This window comes from Eulemur rufifrons, chromosome 30, assembly GCF_041146395.1.
Source record: "Eulemur rufifrons isolate Redbay chromosome 30, OSU_ERuf_1, whole genome shotgun sequence".
Taxonomy (NCBI): Eukaryota; Metazoa; Chordata; class Mammalia; order Primates; family Lemuridae; genus Eulemur; species Eulemur rufifrons.
Window position 1 is genome coordinate 63,341,229 of NC_091012.1, and position 13,123 is coordinate 63,354,351.

At 50.0% G+C, this 13,123-nt stretch overlaps 1 protein-coding gene across 2 annotated transcripts; it reads left to right on the plus strand.

The window, feature by feature from the left end:
• The first annotated feature begins 5,446 nt into the window (after positions 1 to 5,446).
• RIPPLY1 (ripply transcriptional repressor 1) lies at positions 5,447 to 8,605 on the plus strand. 2 transcript variants are annotated; one of them, XM_069463545.1, is made up of 4 exons: positions 5,447 to 5,601; positions 6,526 to 6,601; positions 7,237 to 7,301; positions 7,831 to 8,605. In XM_069463545.1, exons 1-4 carry the CDS (start codon positions 5,447 to 5,449, stop codon positions 8,078 to 8,080), a joined length of 546 nt encoding a protein of 181 aa, XP_069319646.1. In that variant the 3' UTR covers positions 8,081 to 8,605. The 2 variants fall into 2 exon arrangements, with proteins under 2 accessions (XP_069319646.1, XP_069319647.1); XM_069463546.1 differs by lacking the exons at positions 6,526 to 6,601; positions 7,237 to 7,301.
• The last annotated feature ends 4,518 nt before the right edge of the window (positions 8,606 to 13,123 follow it).

A 13,123-nucleotide genomic window follows, 5' to 3' on the forward strand; every position in this document is an offset into this window, starting at 1 on the left:
TGGAACAATTCATATCCTTACCATGGGTGATCCACTCTTTTATTTGCTATTCATTTTCTCAAATGCTGGTTGCAACCTACAAAACTGATTTTAAGCCCTGCCATTGACAGTGTGTGACCCAAAGTTTGAAAACCACTGCCCCAAGTGTGACCCTGATTTTCCCTCCTCTGTGATAAACCCCACACAGGGTGGGATTAGACCTTCATAGGCCCGAAGCCCTGGAAAGACTGCACGTGAACAGCCTGTTCACAGTCTGGAGCTAGAGGCATGGGGGCTCGCAGTGGACGCGCGTGGAGGGCCTTTGGAAGCAGGAGACCGGAGAGGCATTCAGGGCTCAGACGGCAAAGGGCTTCGAATGCCACACAAAAGATTTTGAGTATTTCCTACAGCCACTGGAAGTTCTTAAGCAGAAGACCACACTCAGCTATGTGTTTTAGAAAGCTCACTGGGGCAGCTGTGAGGAGAATGGGTTGGAAAGGCTAAGTCAAGGACAGGGGGACATATCAGGAAGCCATTTGGGGCACGTAGGTGAGAGAGGCCAGATGAGGCCAGAATTGAAGACGAGAAGGAGAGTGGGGAGCATGGAGGAGACAAAAGTGAGAAATGGTGGAGATTGAAATCAACAGGGCTCTGTGGCTGGCGTTTTTAGCTTAAGTAACTGGGTCACTATGATGCTGGTCACTGAGGCAGGTACGGAGGTGTGTAGGGGAGAAAACAGTTCGGTTTTGGAATGAGTTTGAGACACCCATCAGGAAAATTTCATCAGGAAACACAACTCTCGTTCTTTCATTCTCCAATAAACATTTATGGGACTGACACAGAGAAGCTAACGTTTTATTTTGCCAAGTAGGAACATTAAGGAAAGAAACTAACATCCATCCTCACCATCATTTTGAAACAGAGAGACTATTTTACTACCAGAACCCAGGAAGGGCATAATCTAAGAATGAAGGACGGTCCTTTATAACTGAATAAATTTAGATTATGGGAAAACTCTCCTAGCGCAGTTTTTCTCATTTTGCCGTGACCCATTGAAAACATCCCTGCACATCAGCCTGATCTGTGCACTGCCATTTAAGAACCGCTGACTTGAGGAACGGGCAGAGGAAGAGAGGCCAGCAAAAGGGACCACAAGGAAGGGTTCCAGAGGCAGGAGGAAAGTCAGGAAAGAGTGCTGATGGCGGCTGAAAGAGGAAGGAGAGTTTCAGAAAGGACGACTTGGCCAATAGTGTCTTTTGCCATCCAGGGTTCAAAGAGGTCATCGAATTTGGCAATTAGGAGTTCATTGGTGACCTTTGGCAGTGCCCTTTTACTGAGCTCATGGGGCTGGGGCCAAATTGCAGTTGGTTGAGGTGTGAAATGGGAAGCTGGGAAAAGTGGAAGTCTAGCATGTAGACTATTTTCAACAAATTTGAGGGAAAAGACAAAAAAGAAAAGAAAAGAAAAGAGAGGAGGAAGGAGGGAGGGGAGAGAGAAAGAGATCAAGGGAAAGAGCAAGTTAGGGGAGCAAGAGAACACGTCTGGGAAGGAAGGGTGCCTGTGTTTTGGGATAACAGAGTGTGGGGTTCTATAATCAGAAGAGAAAGAGTGAGTAGAGAGAAAGAAGCTGAACTTGCCTGAAGAGAAGGAGCGCAACGAACGTCTGGAGGAAGGGCCCAGAAAGGGAGGGTGGATGAGGCCAAGGCCCAGGAGAAGGGATTAGCCTTTAACTAAAGGGGCATCTTGTGCCCTGAGAAGGGAGGGCTGGAGGGGAAGGAAGTCGGAGAGGCCAATTTTGGGGGGGTGGGGCAGGGCACTGAGGTAATTCACGCTCGAAGGCCTCTGTTTTCTCAGGGAAGTAGGAGGAGAGGTTGTTCCTTTAAGGGAGAGGGGTGGGGCGGGAGCATGGTCGGGAGCTGAAGGAAGTTTGGAACATGGCCCAGAGAAATAATATGGAGGCTGGAGCTGGGGCCTTGACAGGGGAATGCGCTCAAGGATGGCTGAGGGGTCTGGCTGCAGCTGAGGTTGATCGAGTCTTGTCTCCCTCACTGGGTGTAAGTGTCTCGAGGCAGGGTCCATTGCACTTTCCCCTTCCGGGCCCATCCCCTTGTAGGCAATGCCCAGCGGGGTGTCTGGCCCAGAGGAGGCACCCACAGAAAGGCCTGGCAAATCCAGAAGCCTCTAAGGCTGTCAGGGGAAACAGAGGTGAGATCTGAACTGCCCTGACAGGAAGCTCTCCACGTTCGTTGCCTCAACACCTTTTCTGCTGCCTGCTGACCAGTTTACTTCTGTTCCATGCCAGGCGTAAAGAACAGCCAGCTCTTGCCCAGCAACCCCTGCAGGCCGGAGAGAGGCCCACAAGAGAGTCCCGTGGCTTCTTCCCCCACAAGCTGAATGAGGCAGAGGCAATTCTTTTTTTTTTTTTTTTTTTTTTTTTGAGACAGAGTCTCACTTTGTTGCCCGGGCTAGAGTGAGTGCCGTGGCGTCAGCCTAGCTCACAGCAACCTCAAACTCCTGGGCTCAAGCGATCCTCCTGCCTCAGCCTCCCTGGTAGCTGGGACTACAGGCATGCGCCACCAAGCCCGGCTAATTTTTTCTATATATTTTTAGTTATCCAGCTAATTTCTTTCTATTTTTTTAGTAGAGACGGGGGAGTCTCGCTCTTGCTCAGGCTGGTCTCAAACTCCTGACTCGAGCGATCCACCTGCCTCGGCCTCCCAGAGTGTTAGGATTACAGGCGTGAGCCACCGCGCCCGGCCTCAGCGGCAATTCTTAGGAGGTAGCGAGACAGAGCGTTGAACAAAGAGCCACAGAGACAGGACGGAAGGTGGCTCCCTGGGCTCCAGGACTATGCTGGGAGCTGGGTGTAAGGGGAACCCTGTGGCCCTGCTGCTCAGGGGAGTGAAGGGACTGGACAGCTCCCATCGTCCAGGGAGTGACTGAAGGAACACAAGTTCAAGTTGGGAGGTGGCATGATGGATGGCAGGGCTGAGTCTGGTTGGGCTGAGCCCCAGCTCAGGAAGAATGACTGCCTCTTGGAACTTTCCCTCCTCCCTCCTACCTACTCTCAGAGGCCACCTAGAGGTCAAAAAGATCCTAGAGTGTGACAACAGGGCTTGTGCTTTGTCCTTTGCATTCCAACCCAGTCTCTTCGGCGTGGCTCCTTCTCTCAGGCTCACTCCTCATTTTAGCCAGTGAGGCAGTACAAGCCAACTCTCATTTCCTGATGGTAAATTTAGCAAGAACTCTCAGAGGCTGATAGAAGCCCAGGCTCTCCAGCAACCCTCCCTTTGCTGCCAAGATTTCCCCCTTTAGGATCCAAGATCCAGCCTGTACTTACAAAATTCAGGGACAGAGAGCTCGCCCCACTCCAAAGCAGCACATTCCACTGAACTCATTTCACCTCATGTAATAAACCTCTGTTTACTGAGGGCCGGTGAGGTGCCAGACGCTTAGCTTAGGTGGTGGCTGAGCTGTTAGAAAGTTTTCCTTTGATTGAGCCAAAATGTGTCTCCCTGTAGCTTCCAGTCATGGAACTCAGGCCCACCCTTTGAAGTTACCCAGAACAAGTATAATCTCATTACAGTCTAATCTTCAGATATTTGAAAGTGGCTGTCATTTCCCCCAGAGTTTTCTCTCCTCCCCAGATAAGCACTTCTTTCTTTGTTTCTTTTTGCTTTTATGCAGCTTTACTTTTTATTACTCAAATATAGAAAATCAGTTCATTGTGGAACTTTTTAGAAGATTCTGAAAAGCATAAAGAAGTCAAAATCCACCCTATTCTTACTCCCAGAAATGACAACTGTAATTCTTTCTTCTCACCAGTCTTTTTTTCTCAGCATACCAAACATTCTATACTTTTTTCTTACCAAAATGGGATCATCCTCTAAGTAATATTTTAGAGGCTTACTTTTTTCACTCTTCAATATCTTAACTTTTCCCTCATTCTCCTACCATGCCAAATTTAATATGAAATTGTGTAGCTGCTCGATGATTTATTTAATCAGCTTTTTAAAGTGAGACATTTAGGTCATTTTCAGTTTTTCTTTGCTGCAAAGAACACGGCAGGGCTGGAATTTGAAGTGGGACAGAGGTTGGGGGTTAGGTGAACTGAGAAAAAAGGAACCTTTAAGTTACTCCTACTATTTTAGCATCTGATTTTTTTTTTTTTGACTTTCAGTGTTAACAATTAGACTTCCTAGAACATGATCGTGAACACTTTCTTAGTATTCAGGTGCAAGGATTAATTAATGTCACTGATTTCCTATTATTGGACATTGAGGTTGTTTCTAATTTTTGACGATTACAAACCAGGCTGTGATGAATGTCCAAGAAGCTAAATCTGTGCTGGCGCTGGACACTGAGGTCAGGAGGAACAGTTTCGAGACCTCTAAAGCATGAGACACCTGCCAGTAGTTGTAACTGGAAGCTTTTTGGCCGAGATCCAGAAGGCTGGCTAAGGCCGAGGACTGTGCTCAAGCCTCTGGCCTCGCCCGGGGTCAGTACCCATTTACTCAGCCCCTACCAGGGAGCGGTCAGACCGGCAGGGGCCCTTTGGGACCACTGGGCCAGCACCCTTATCGCTCATGTGAGAAAACCGAGGCCTGGGGCTGGGGAAGGTCCTTCAGCAGCTTAGTGGCCAGACAGAAAGAACTCTTTCTGTCCCCAGCACCCTGGCTCCCGAGCTGGAGGCTGAATTGTGAGATTTGGAATCTGACCCGGAGACCCTACAAAAAATCCTGCCTGCTCTCCTCCACTGGACCACTTCCTGCTGAGGCTGGAGAGGGCACTTTTGCAAATGAGCTGACCAGTAAGGGGTGGGGGAGCACTGCAGGAAGACTCGAGGTTGACCCCCACAGGCAACTGGGCCTACTCTACCCAGAATCCCTTTTTTTTCCTAACACAGATGATGTGCTTAATGGCGGCCATCCTATATCACAGCCACCCAGCAAAGCTGTTTGGGGTTTGAACTGAAATAACATGTCAGTCCCTAGCTCTCCTTAGTGGGGTCAGCTGTCTCTTCTTGCTGGGAACTGGCTTTGCCAAAGACCTGTCCGTCCAGCTCTCCGTCCCTGACAATTCTGTAGTGTCAGGTGCTAATGAGCTCCCCTCCTTCCCCCCTTGGGCCTTGCTACTGCCTGGGGAATTCACACAAATTGTGTGCAATTTGCCCCTTCTGTGTTTTTCTTTCTGATTTGGAGATAAAGCAACCCCCTCGCCTCCAACTGATGCCCTGTTGATTCAATTGGGAGAGATTTCACACCCAGGAACCCAGCTCCCCCGCCCCCCACCTCCTTCCTTACATATTCATTCAGCCCCCTCCCAAGTCCCCCACCCCTGCACTCCCTGACTAATTTATGAGTCCGGGCAGGGCTTATAAAAGGGTCTCCCAGAAAAGGCCAAAAGAGTGTAGAAGGTCCTGGGAAATAGGAGACCCCACAGCCTGCCTGGCCTTGGCACCCTAAGGATGGACTCTGCCACTCACGCCGCTGCTGCCGCCCCCGGCCCAGCCCCCGCCCTGGCCCTGGCTCCAGCCCTCGTGCAAGCCCCTCTGGCACTCCCTGGCCTATTTCGCCCAACGCCCCTCCTCTCCTCTGGACAAAAAGTGGATGGGAATGAAAGGTAAGTGGAACTTGGTCTTTGGCAGCCTGAACTGAGGCTTGAGGGGTTCCTGGGAGAGGAAGTGACATGAGGCGTTCAGGGCACCCCTTTTCGCTGTGAAGGGGAAAAGCAGTGGCCTCATAGCCCTCCCTTTACATTGCTGGCTGGAATCTCTCACCTGGCTTTTTACCTCAGTGATCTCTCTGGGTGGCAGAAGGGGACTTGGGGATAGTAAGCATTGCCAAAGCTGAAGGCCAAGCAGCCAGCCCCTCATGGGCCAGTCTGCTGAGTCCACTGAGGGACACAAGGACACTGCCATGGAACCCGGGCTCCACACGACCTAGACTGCAGAGGTGGGGTGCGGGGAAAGAGGGCCAAAGTCTAAAGAGGCCCTTGTCTGGGGCACTTTCCTTTCCCTGACCACATCATCAGGTTCCCATGTGCTCGTTTCCTGCCCCTGCAAGGCCAGTGGGGACACAGTGGGCCCAGGAATATTTCTGGCCCTTCTCCCCAGCCCAGGAAGATGGTAGGGCTCTGAGCTCTCCTTCTTAGAGCCACAGGTAGGAGGCAAGATATTTTCTACCTCACCCCCATTCATTCCTCCAAACATTTAACCTTCAACAAACATTGACTGAAACGGCTACTGTGTGCGGGCATTGTGTTGGGTGTTGGGGATTCAGATATGGATCAAACATATCTTTGAGCTTAAGGAGCCCAAAGATAAGTAAACAGACAATTACAAAACAGGGTGATAAGAGTAATGTTAACATTGCCAAGTCCTAGAGGAGGGGCATCTGTCCTGGCCTGGGCTCAGGGGCGTTGGGAAAGGCTTCCTGGAGCAGATGGCACCTGAGCCAAGCTTCGGGGAGCCCTCTTTTATTATCTCAGGGAGCCCACGTTTCAGTCTCTTCCTCCACTTACTGATCTGTCTCTTCTTTGTCCTAGAGGAGCTTGTCACTGGAGACCCTGGCTGTCCTCCACAAATGACTCTCCAAGGCAGGTGAGGAAGCTGGTGGATTTGGTGAGTTTGAGCCCAGGTGACACATTATTCACACACACACACACACACACACACACGCAGCCACATGCATTCACAGTGACCGGGTCCCTTCTCAGAGAGCCCCTGACCTCAATCCAGGGCTGGAGATCGGGGCAAGCATCCTCATAGCTTTGCTAACATTCAGTGCCCACAGCAGCCCTGGGAGGAGGGCACAGCTGAGGTTTCTGTGGCAATTGGAAAGATGAAGAGGTTGAGGCTCACGGTGGGCAGGGGATCTGGGCCCCACAGCCAGTGTGTGGCAGTGCTGGTGCTCGAGTCTCAGTCTCCTGGCACATTGCCCCGGTGCTCTCCCACCCCCTCCCTGAATCTTTGCTGCTCCAGTAGAACTCTGTCCCCTGGCCAGCCTCCAAACAGGTGTTGGAACAGGGGCAGCAAGCAAACAACCCCCAGGACTCTGTCCACTTGTTTTTCAAACAGAACCAAGAGAGACCCCCCCTGTTGTGGGGTGGGTGTTTTGGGGGGCAGGTAGACCCCAGAGATGTCAAAGGTATCTTCTAGATCATCTTACCTGTGGGTTTCAGACCTCTGATATGGAGGAGGCAGTTATCTGGCCACGTACTTTAAGCCACATGCTAACTAGCTTTTGCTTTGGACAGGCGGCTGGTGGAGCAACAGCTGCTGAGGTCACCAAGGCCAACTCGGAGTTTCCTCACCCCGTCAGGTAAGCTTCTGGCACCAAGCTCCAAATTTGACGTGAATCCATTAGCTCTTTGGATCCTCATAACAGTCTTGTGGCGCAGAAGGGCGGCAGTGCTATGATTGCTGTTTCACAGAGGAGAAAACTGAAGCCCAGAGAGGTTAAGGGACTTGGCCAAGGTGGCTTTCCCTGGAAGCAGTGTCGTGACCCCCAAGAATGAAGCCCTTTGGGTGGGACAGTGAAGGAATCCTTGGAAGGAGATGGGGACAACAGGGCTAAAGAATGCTTGGCTAGAAGCCTCCTGGGGTAGGCTGAGAGGAGCGGGGGTGGGGTAGGCTGTCAGGGCCAGAATTGATAGATGCTGGGGCTCCTGGGGCCATTCTGTAACACTTCAGAAGGTTCTGTTACAAAGCTGGCCCTTTCCTTCCCTCTGACCCCCATTACTGCAGCTAAGAAAAGGGGTCGAGGGCCCAGCTTCCTTTTGGCCCTACTGGCCCCTCTGCACATATGAGGCCTTGTCTAAGTTGGGGCCATGTTTCTTCTCTGTCCACAGGCTCTTCTGGCCCAAATCCCGCTCCTTTGACTACTTGTACAGTGCTGGGGAGATTTTACTGCAGAGCCTCCCTTTCCAGGCCACCATTAACCTGTATGAGGACTCAGACAGCGAAGACGAGGAAGAAGAAGAAGAGGAGGAAGAGGAGGCAGATGAAAAGGGGCCAGAAGGGTATGCCAGGATACCAGGGTCCACACCACACAAGGCCACAGCTCATCCCCCTTCCCTGCCCCTGCCCTGTCTGAACTGAAGCAACAGTATGCCCGGCAAGCTTCCATGGGCATCGATCAGCCAGGAGTCTCTGGGCACAGCTTTCTGGACTGAAAATTAGGTCCTCAAGCTGCCCAGCTCACCCTGGCTTACCTGTCTGGCCTGTGAGCCCAGGCCTCTGGCATCTCATTATCTGGGCTGGTGTTGTGTTGACAGTGGGAGGGTCCTAGGAGCTCTAGAGGAAGGAAGACCTGGTTTCTGAAGCCCCCAGGAAGCAGAGCAGGACAGGGCATGCCCTTGCAGGGGGAAGCAGTCACCCCTTAGGGCCCTTTGACTCTGCAGCCTTCCCAGGTGGCCATGTGGTCCCGTCTCCCCATGTAAAGCCCTACTTCTGGCTTCACCTCCAGAAATACCGAGACCAGAGCCAAGAAAAGCTGGGGTGGCTTTCTCATGGGTCTTGCAGGAAGGGAAGGGGGCATCTGCAGAATCAGCCCCCTCTGGGGTCCCGCCCCCTGTTTTGCCTACTGTCCATTGAAGTTTGTGTGTTGGCATAAGATGAATCAGAGGAAAAATAAACTGGATGTTTGCTTTTTCTTGGAACTGTGCTGATTTCCTAACTGAACTCTGTCCATGTTGTGAAGCCGTGGGCAGAGGGTCAGAGACCAGCTCAAGGCCAATTCATTGCTCTACCTGAGGTCAGTCGACAGATTTTTCTCCATGGGGTTGTAGGACTGGGGACCCAGCATGGGGCCAGGTCCCCTCCACTGACGTGTGAAATCAGACTTGATTAAACTTCAAGGACAGCTTGGAAAGGGAACAAAAAGGCTCCCAAAGGGCAGCTTGAATGTTGGGAGTAGGGATGGGAGTTGGGGGAAGGTGAGAGGTACAGCCTCATTTGAGCCTCAGAGACGGTGCATGTGGGGAGGGGGCTGCTAAATCCTATCAATTTCGTCTCCTCAGTCCCCTTTGTACCCACCACAGCTCACACCCTCATGCTGACCCTGCCCCAATTACTCTCCAACTAATTTTCTTGTCCCAGCATGCCCCTTGCAATTCATCCTCCACGCTGACCACCGATCAGACCATGTCGTGCCTCACCAATAGTTGGACTTTATTTTTTGTCACAGATCCCCTTGAGAATCCATGGCTTCTCTACCCAGAAAAATACATGTGTATACACACACAGTGCTGGGTATTCATTAATCAAGTCCTTAACTTGATATTCTAGACCTTCCAATCATCTGTTTTTTGCCTGTCGCCAGACTCATCTCTCAACACTCAAAACTTACACCACCTATCCTGGAATGTGGCATGATTTCCGACACCCCTGTGGCTTTAAACCTGTCTGGAATGCCTTTCCACTTTTGCATGCCTGGTAAACTCCCATGCATCCCATAGAACTAGCTCAGACACCCTCCTGCGGGAAGCCTCCCTGGGTCCCCAAGTCTGGCTTGGGTGGACCCATGCAGCCAGTGCCTCCCCTACCATGGCATCCGCCTCCTTCCTGTGCAGGGAGATGCGGCTGCGTTTGGTATTCCCCTATGACTTCACTGCACAACACCCTGCCTGGCACTAAGAAAACGTTGAAGGAGAAAAGATTCACAGGTCTTCTTAAAGCAGCTCATGGTAGAACTACCACTGTCTCCCCACTTGCCAGCTTCCCAGCTTAGCTACAAAGGGGACAGGGTAACATCACCTTATTCAGAAGCAAAATGATGGCCATCTTTCTTTCCCTCCTCTCCCAACGTGAGATAGGCTGCCTCACAGTTCTGAGCTCTAGCTGGGACTGCCCTGTATTGGACACAGCCTAGAGTAGGCTACCAAACCCATGCACTGGTGCCATCTATTGGTCAAAATTTAACCTTGTTCCTTAATTAAGGCTGCCAGGCAGTTGACCTTTGACTATTTTAATTCCTTTAGTCCGTGCTGTTTCTGCTTGTAAGTGAAGTGGAATTTACCATGTGCTAGCTGTATGACCTTGGTCAAGTTACTTAGCCACTCTGAGCCTCAGTCTCTGCATCTGTAAAATGGGGATAATAATGATACTTCCTCTCAGGGTGGTTGTGACGATTCGATGAAATAATATATGTAAAGTACTTAGCATAGTCCCTGGCATATAGCAAAAACACTCCATAAATGGTAGGCATAGTAACAGTAGTCATAGTAGCTGCTATGATTGATTTTATAAAAGAAATGAGCTTACAGCCTAGAGTCAGCTAATGGTTGATTTACCCAACTAATGACTGATTTGTCAGTCATCCCCTCTTGATCTCCCTGGCACCGTTTGGTGGTTTACCAGTCACGGTGTAAAGGCCCACTAGAAAACTTATGCTTGCTCGCTAGATGACCGATGTCTGCTTGACCTAAGTCTATAATTTAAACCTATGTTTGCTTGCTAGGTGACGTATGTTCGGCTTGACTTATGTCTGTAACTGGAAAGATGTACTCTGCAGAGATAAAACAAAGCAATTTACTTGTAACTAATTGTTTAAACTTTCCAGCTGCCTGTCTTGTGAAATTTATTGTGCTTGCTTGATGCCTGAAAGAATGTTCCTTAATTGGTGCTATCTGCTTCTGTAAACCTGCTCACTTAAAGATTGTAACCAAAACGGGGGTTGGGGGGGGGGTCCGGTCCAACGCTGGTCCCAGACCCCACAGCTGTAGAAAAGATGATATAATGTTGTTTCAACCATCGTGCCTAAAGTCACGTAGCTCTAACTCAGGATAGTATAAAACCCTCCTGTTTTTTTGGCTCAGGGCCATTCTCTGTACCTGTACCCTAACAGGGCAGGGGGTGGTCGCTGGCCAGCTAATAAAGACTCATAATTTGGCTCAATTCGGTCTCTAGGTGGTCATTTCTCACCCTCCATACTATAACAACGGCATCTTCGAGGTGTCTGTTCCCATTAAAAACAAACAAACAAACAAACAAAAAACCCAAACAAATTCAAACAAAAAAACAGAGGCCAAGTGTGGTATCCTGGACCACTCTTTACATTCAGATGGTAGCTCATAGCTTTCAGGCCCCTTTTTCCTAGGACAGAGGTTTTAAAACTTATTTTTTGTGCTTTAGCCAGAAAACTCATCTTTTGAATTAAATGCAAAAGCCCAATATAGAAATCAAATAAAAATGGAGCCGCCCTAGTGGAAGTCACAATGGGGGGGCCCAGAATTCCTACCCTGGTGACCTCTCTGCCCTAAACCAATTCCCGCCACCGCCTTCTGTGGGGTACCTTCAGGGATTGTGAGAAAGACAACTTGGAAACCACTGTCCGAGGGGTTAAACCCAGATTGATCTGAAGTCGAAGGGGGATTAATTCATACTTTAAAATGTCCAGTGTTCTGTTTAAAATCCTTGTTTGGGGTCCTAAGCTCCCAGCATTTCATCGTTCAAAACTTGCTCGAATCCTTATACCATAAGTTATAGGGATTTAAAATCCTTGGAATCCCAATATCCTTGGTTTTAAGGTATTATATAGCATAGAATTACAAATCCCTAAATCTCCAGGGATTTAATGACCTTGGAGCAGAAATTCTTAACTCACTTCCCAGCTCCCCCCTCACTGCGCACATGCTGCTGTTTGCTGGACATTTTGTCTGACTTTCCTCCCAGTCCCCTGTCCTGAAATGGCTTCCAGTCTTCCTCCCCATACATGGTTGCTAAGTGATTGGAATACACTGTTCTGACTAATCAGAGCCCAGGGTGAGTTACTTTGTCACCGATGTATCCAATCCTTGTAGCAGCTTCAACTCTAGTGTACAAACTCAGGAGAAAAATCTCTCTGCAAAACTGAGTCCTTCCTCCAGCTCCACCTAGCTGTCCCATCTTAGTGTCCCAGCACTTCCTCACCCGAGCACTGATTTCCTCTTGTTTCCCCCACCTCATAGCAACAGGGAGAGGGCACATTGCTAGGGTGAGGCTGCATTTGAGCTGGGCCTTGAAGGATAGGCACAGGGAGAGACAGAGGGAGAAAAGCTTCCAGAAACAGGCAGTAGTATAAATTCCTTCATTAAACAAATATTTATTGAGCACTTACTATGTGCTAGGCATTAATTTTGTAATGATTAAGAGCATGGGCTTTGGAAGCAGAAATACCTGGATTCAAATTCCATATCTGCCACATGCTGGCTCTATTCCTAGGCCTGCCCCCTCGGTGTCAAGTTCAGCGCTCTGCTCTTAACCGTTTCACTGCAACCTCTGTGGTTCTTTATTATATCACACCTCCACCCCACACAGCACATGCTCATTAAAACAGTTGCCCATTCTCCGCTGCCTCTGGACACAGAAAGCACCACGCCCTACCCAGCGGCTGTTACCCCACCTTTCACCTCCTCCTGGCAACTGTACCGTGTGGCTGTCTAGTGGGTAGATATATCGTCTCCTTTCCTCCCCAGTTCCCTGTTTTAAAATGGTGGCCAATCCTCTTCCCAAACAAGTTCATTAGGTGACCTGGGTTCAGTGTTTTGACCTGTCAGGAACCTGGTTTTGGTTCCTGTCTCTTTGGTTTAGCCCCAGCCGGCAAGGCTTGCAGCAGCCTCCACCTAAGTGCACAAACCCAGGTACAGAAACCTGCAAAGGGTGAGTAAGTGGCAGCTGCCGCACCCACTCTTTGCCCGGCACTTGCTGCTCATGTTACACTCATCGCCTCGCATGGTACTGTAGTCACAATAATCCTAGAGATGGGCACAACTATTATCCCCACTTACGAATGAGAAAACTAAGAGTTAGCCAGGCTTTTGTACCCGGGTTTGCGCATTTGCATGGAGGTTGCTACAAGCCTTGCCAGCTGATGGTAAACCAAAGAGACAGGAACACACGGCCAGGCCCCTGACTGGTCAGAACAGTGAAGTCAGGCCACCATTTACAACAGGGGACTGAGGAGGAAAGGAGACTAAACTGTGTGCCCACTAGATGGCCACAGATGCACAGTGCGAGTGGTAAGACGTGGTGACATCCACTGGGGTGGGAGAGGGGGCTTTCCCCTGTCCAGAGGACAGTAGGCAACAGGATAACTAGGAGGGTAAGAGTCAGAATACCCTATGAGTCTTTTTTTTTAATTTGAGACAGAGTCTCGCTCTGTTG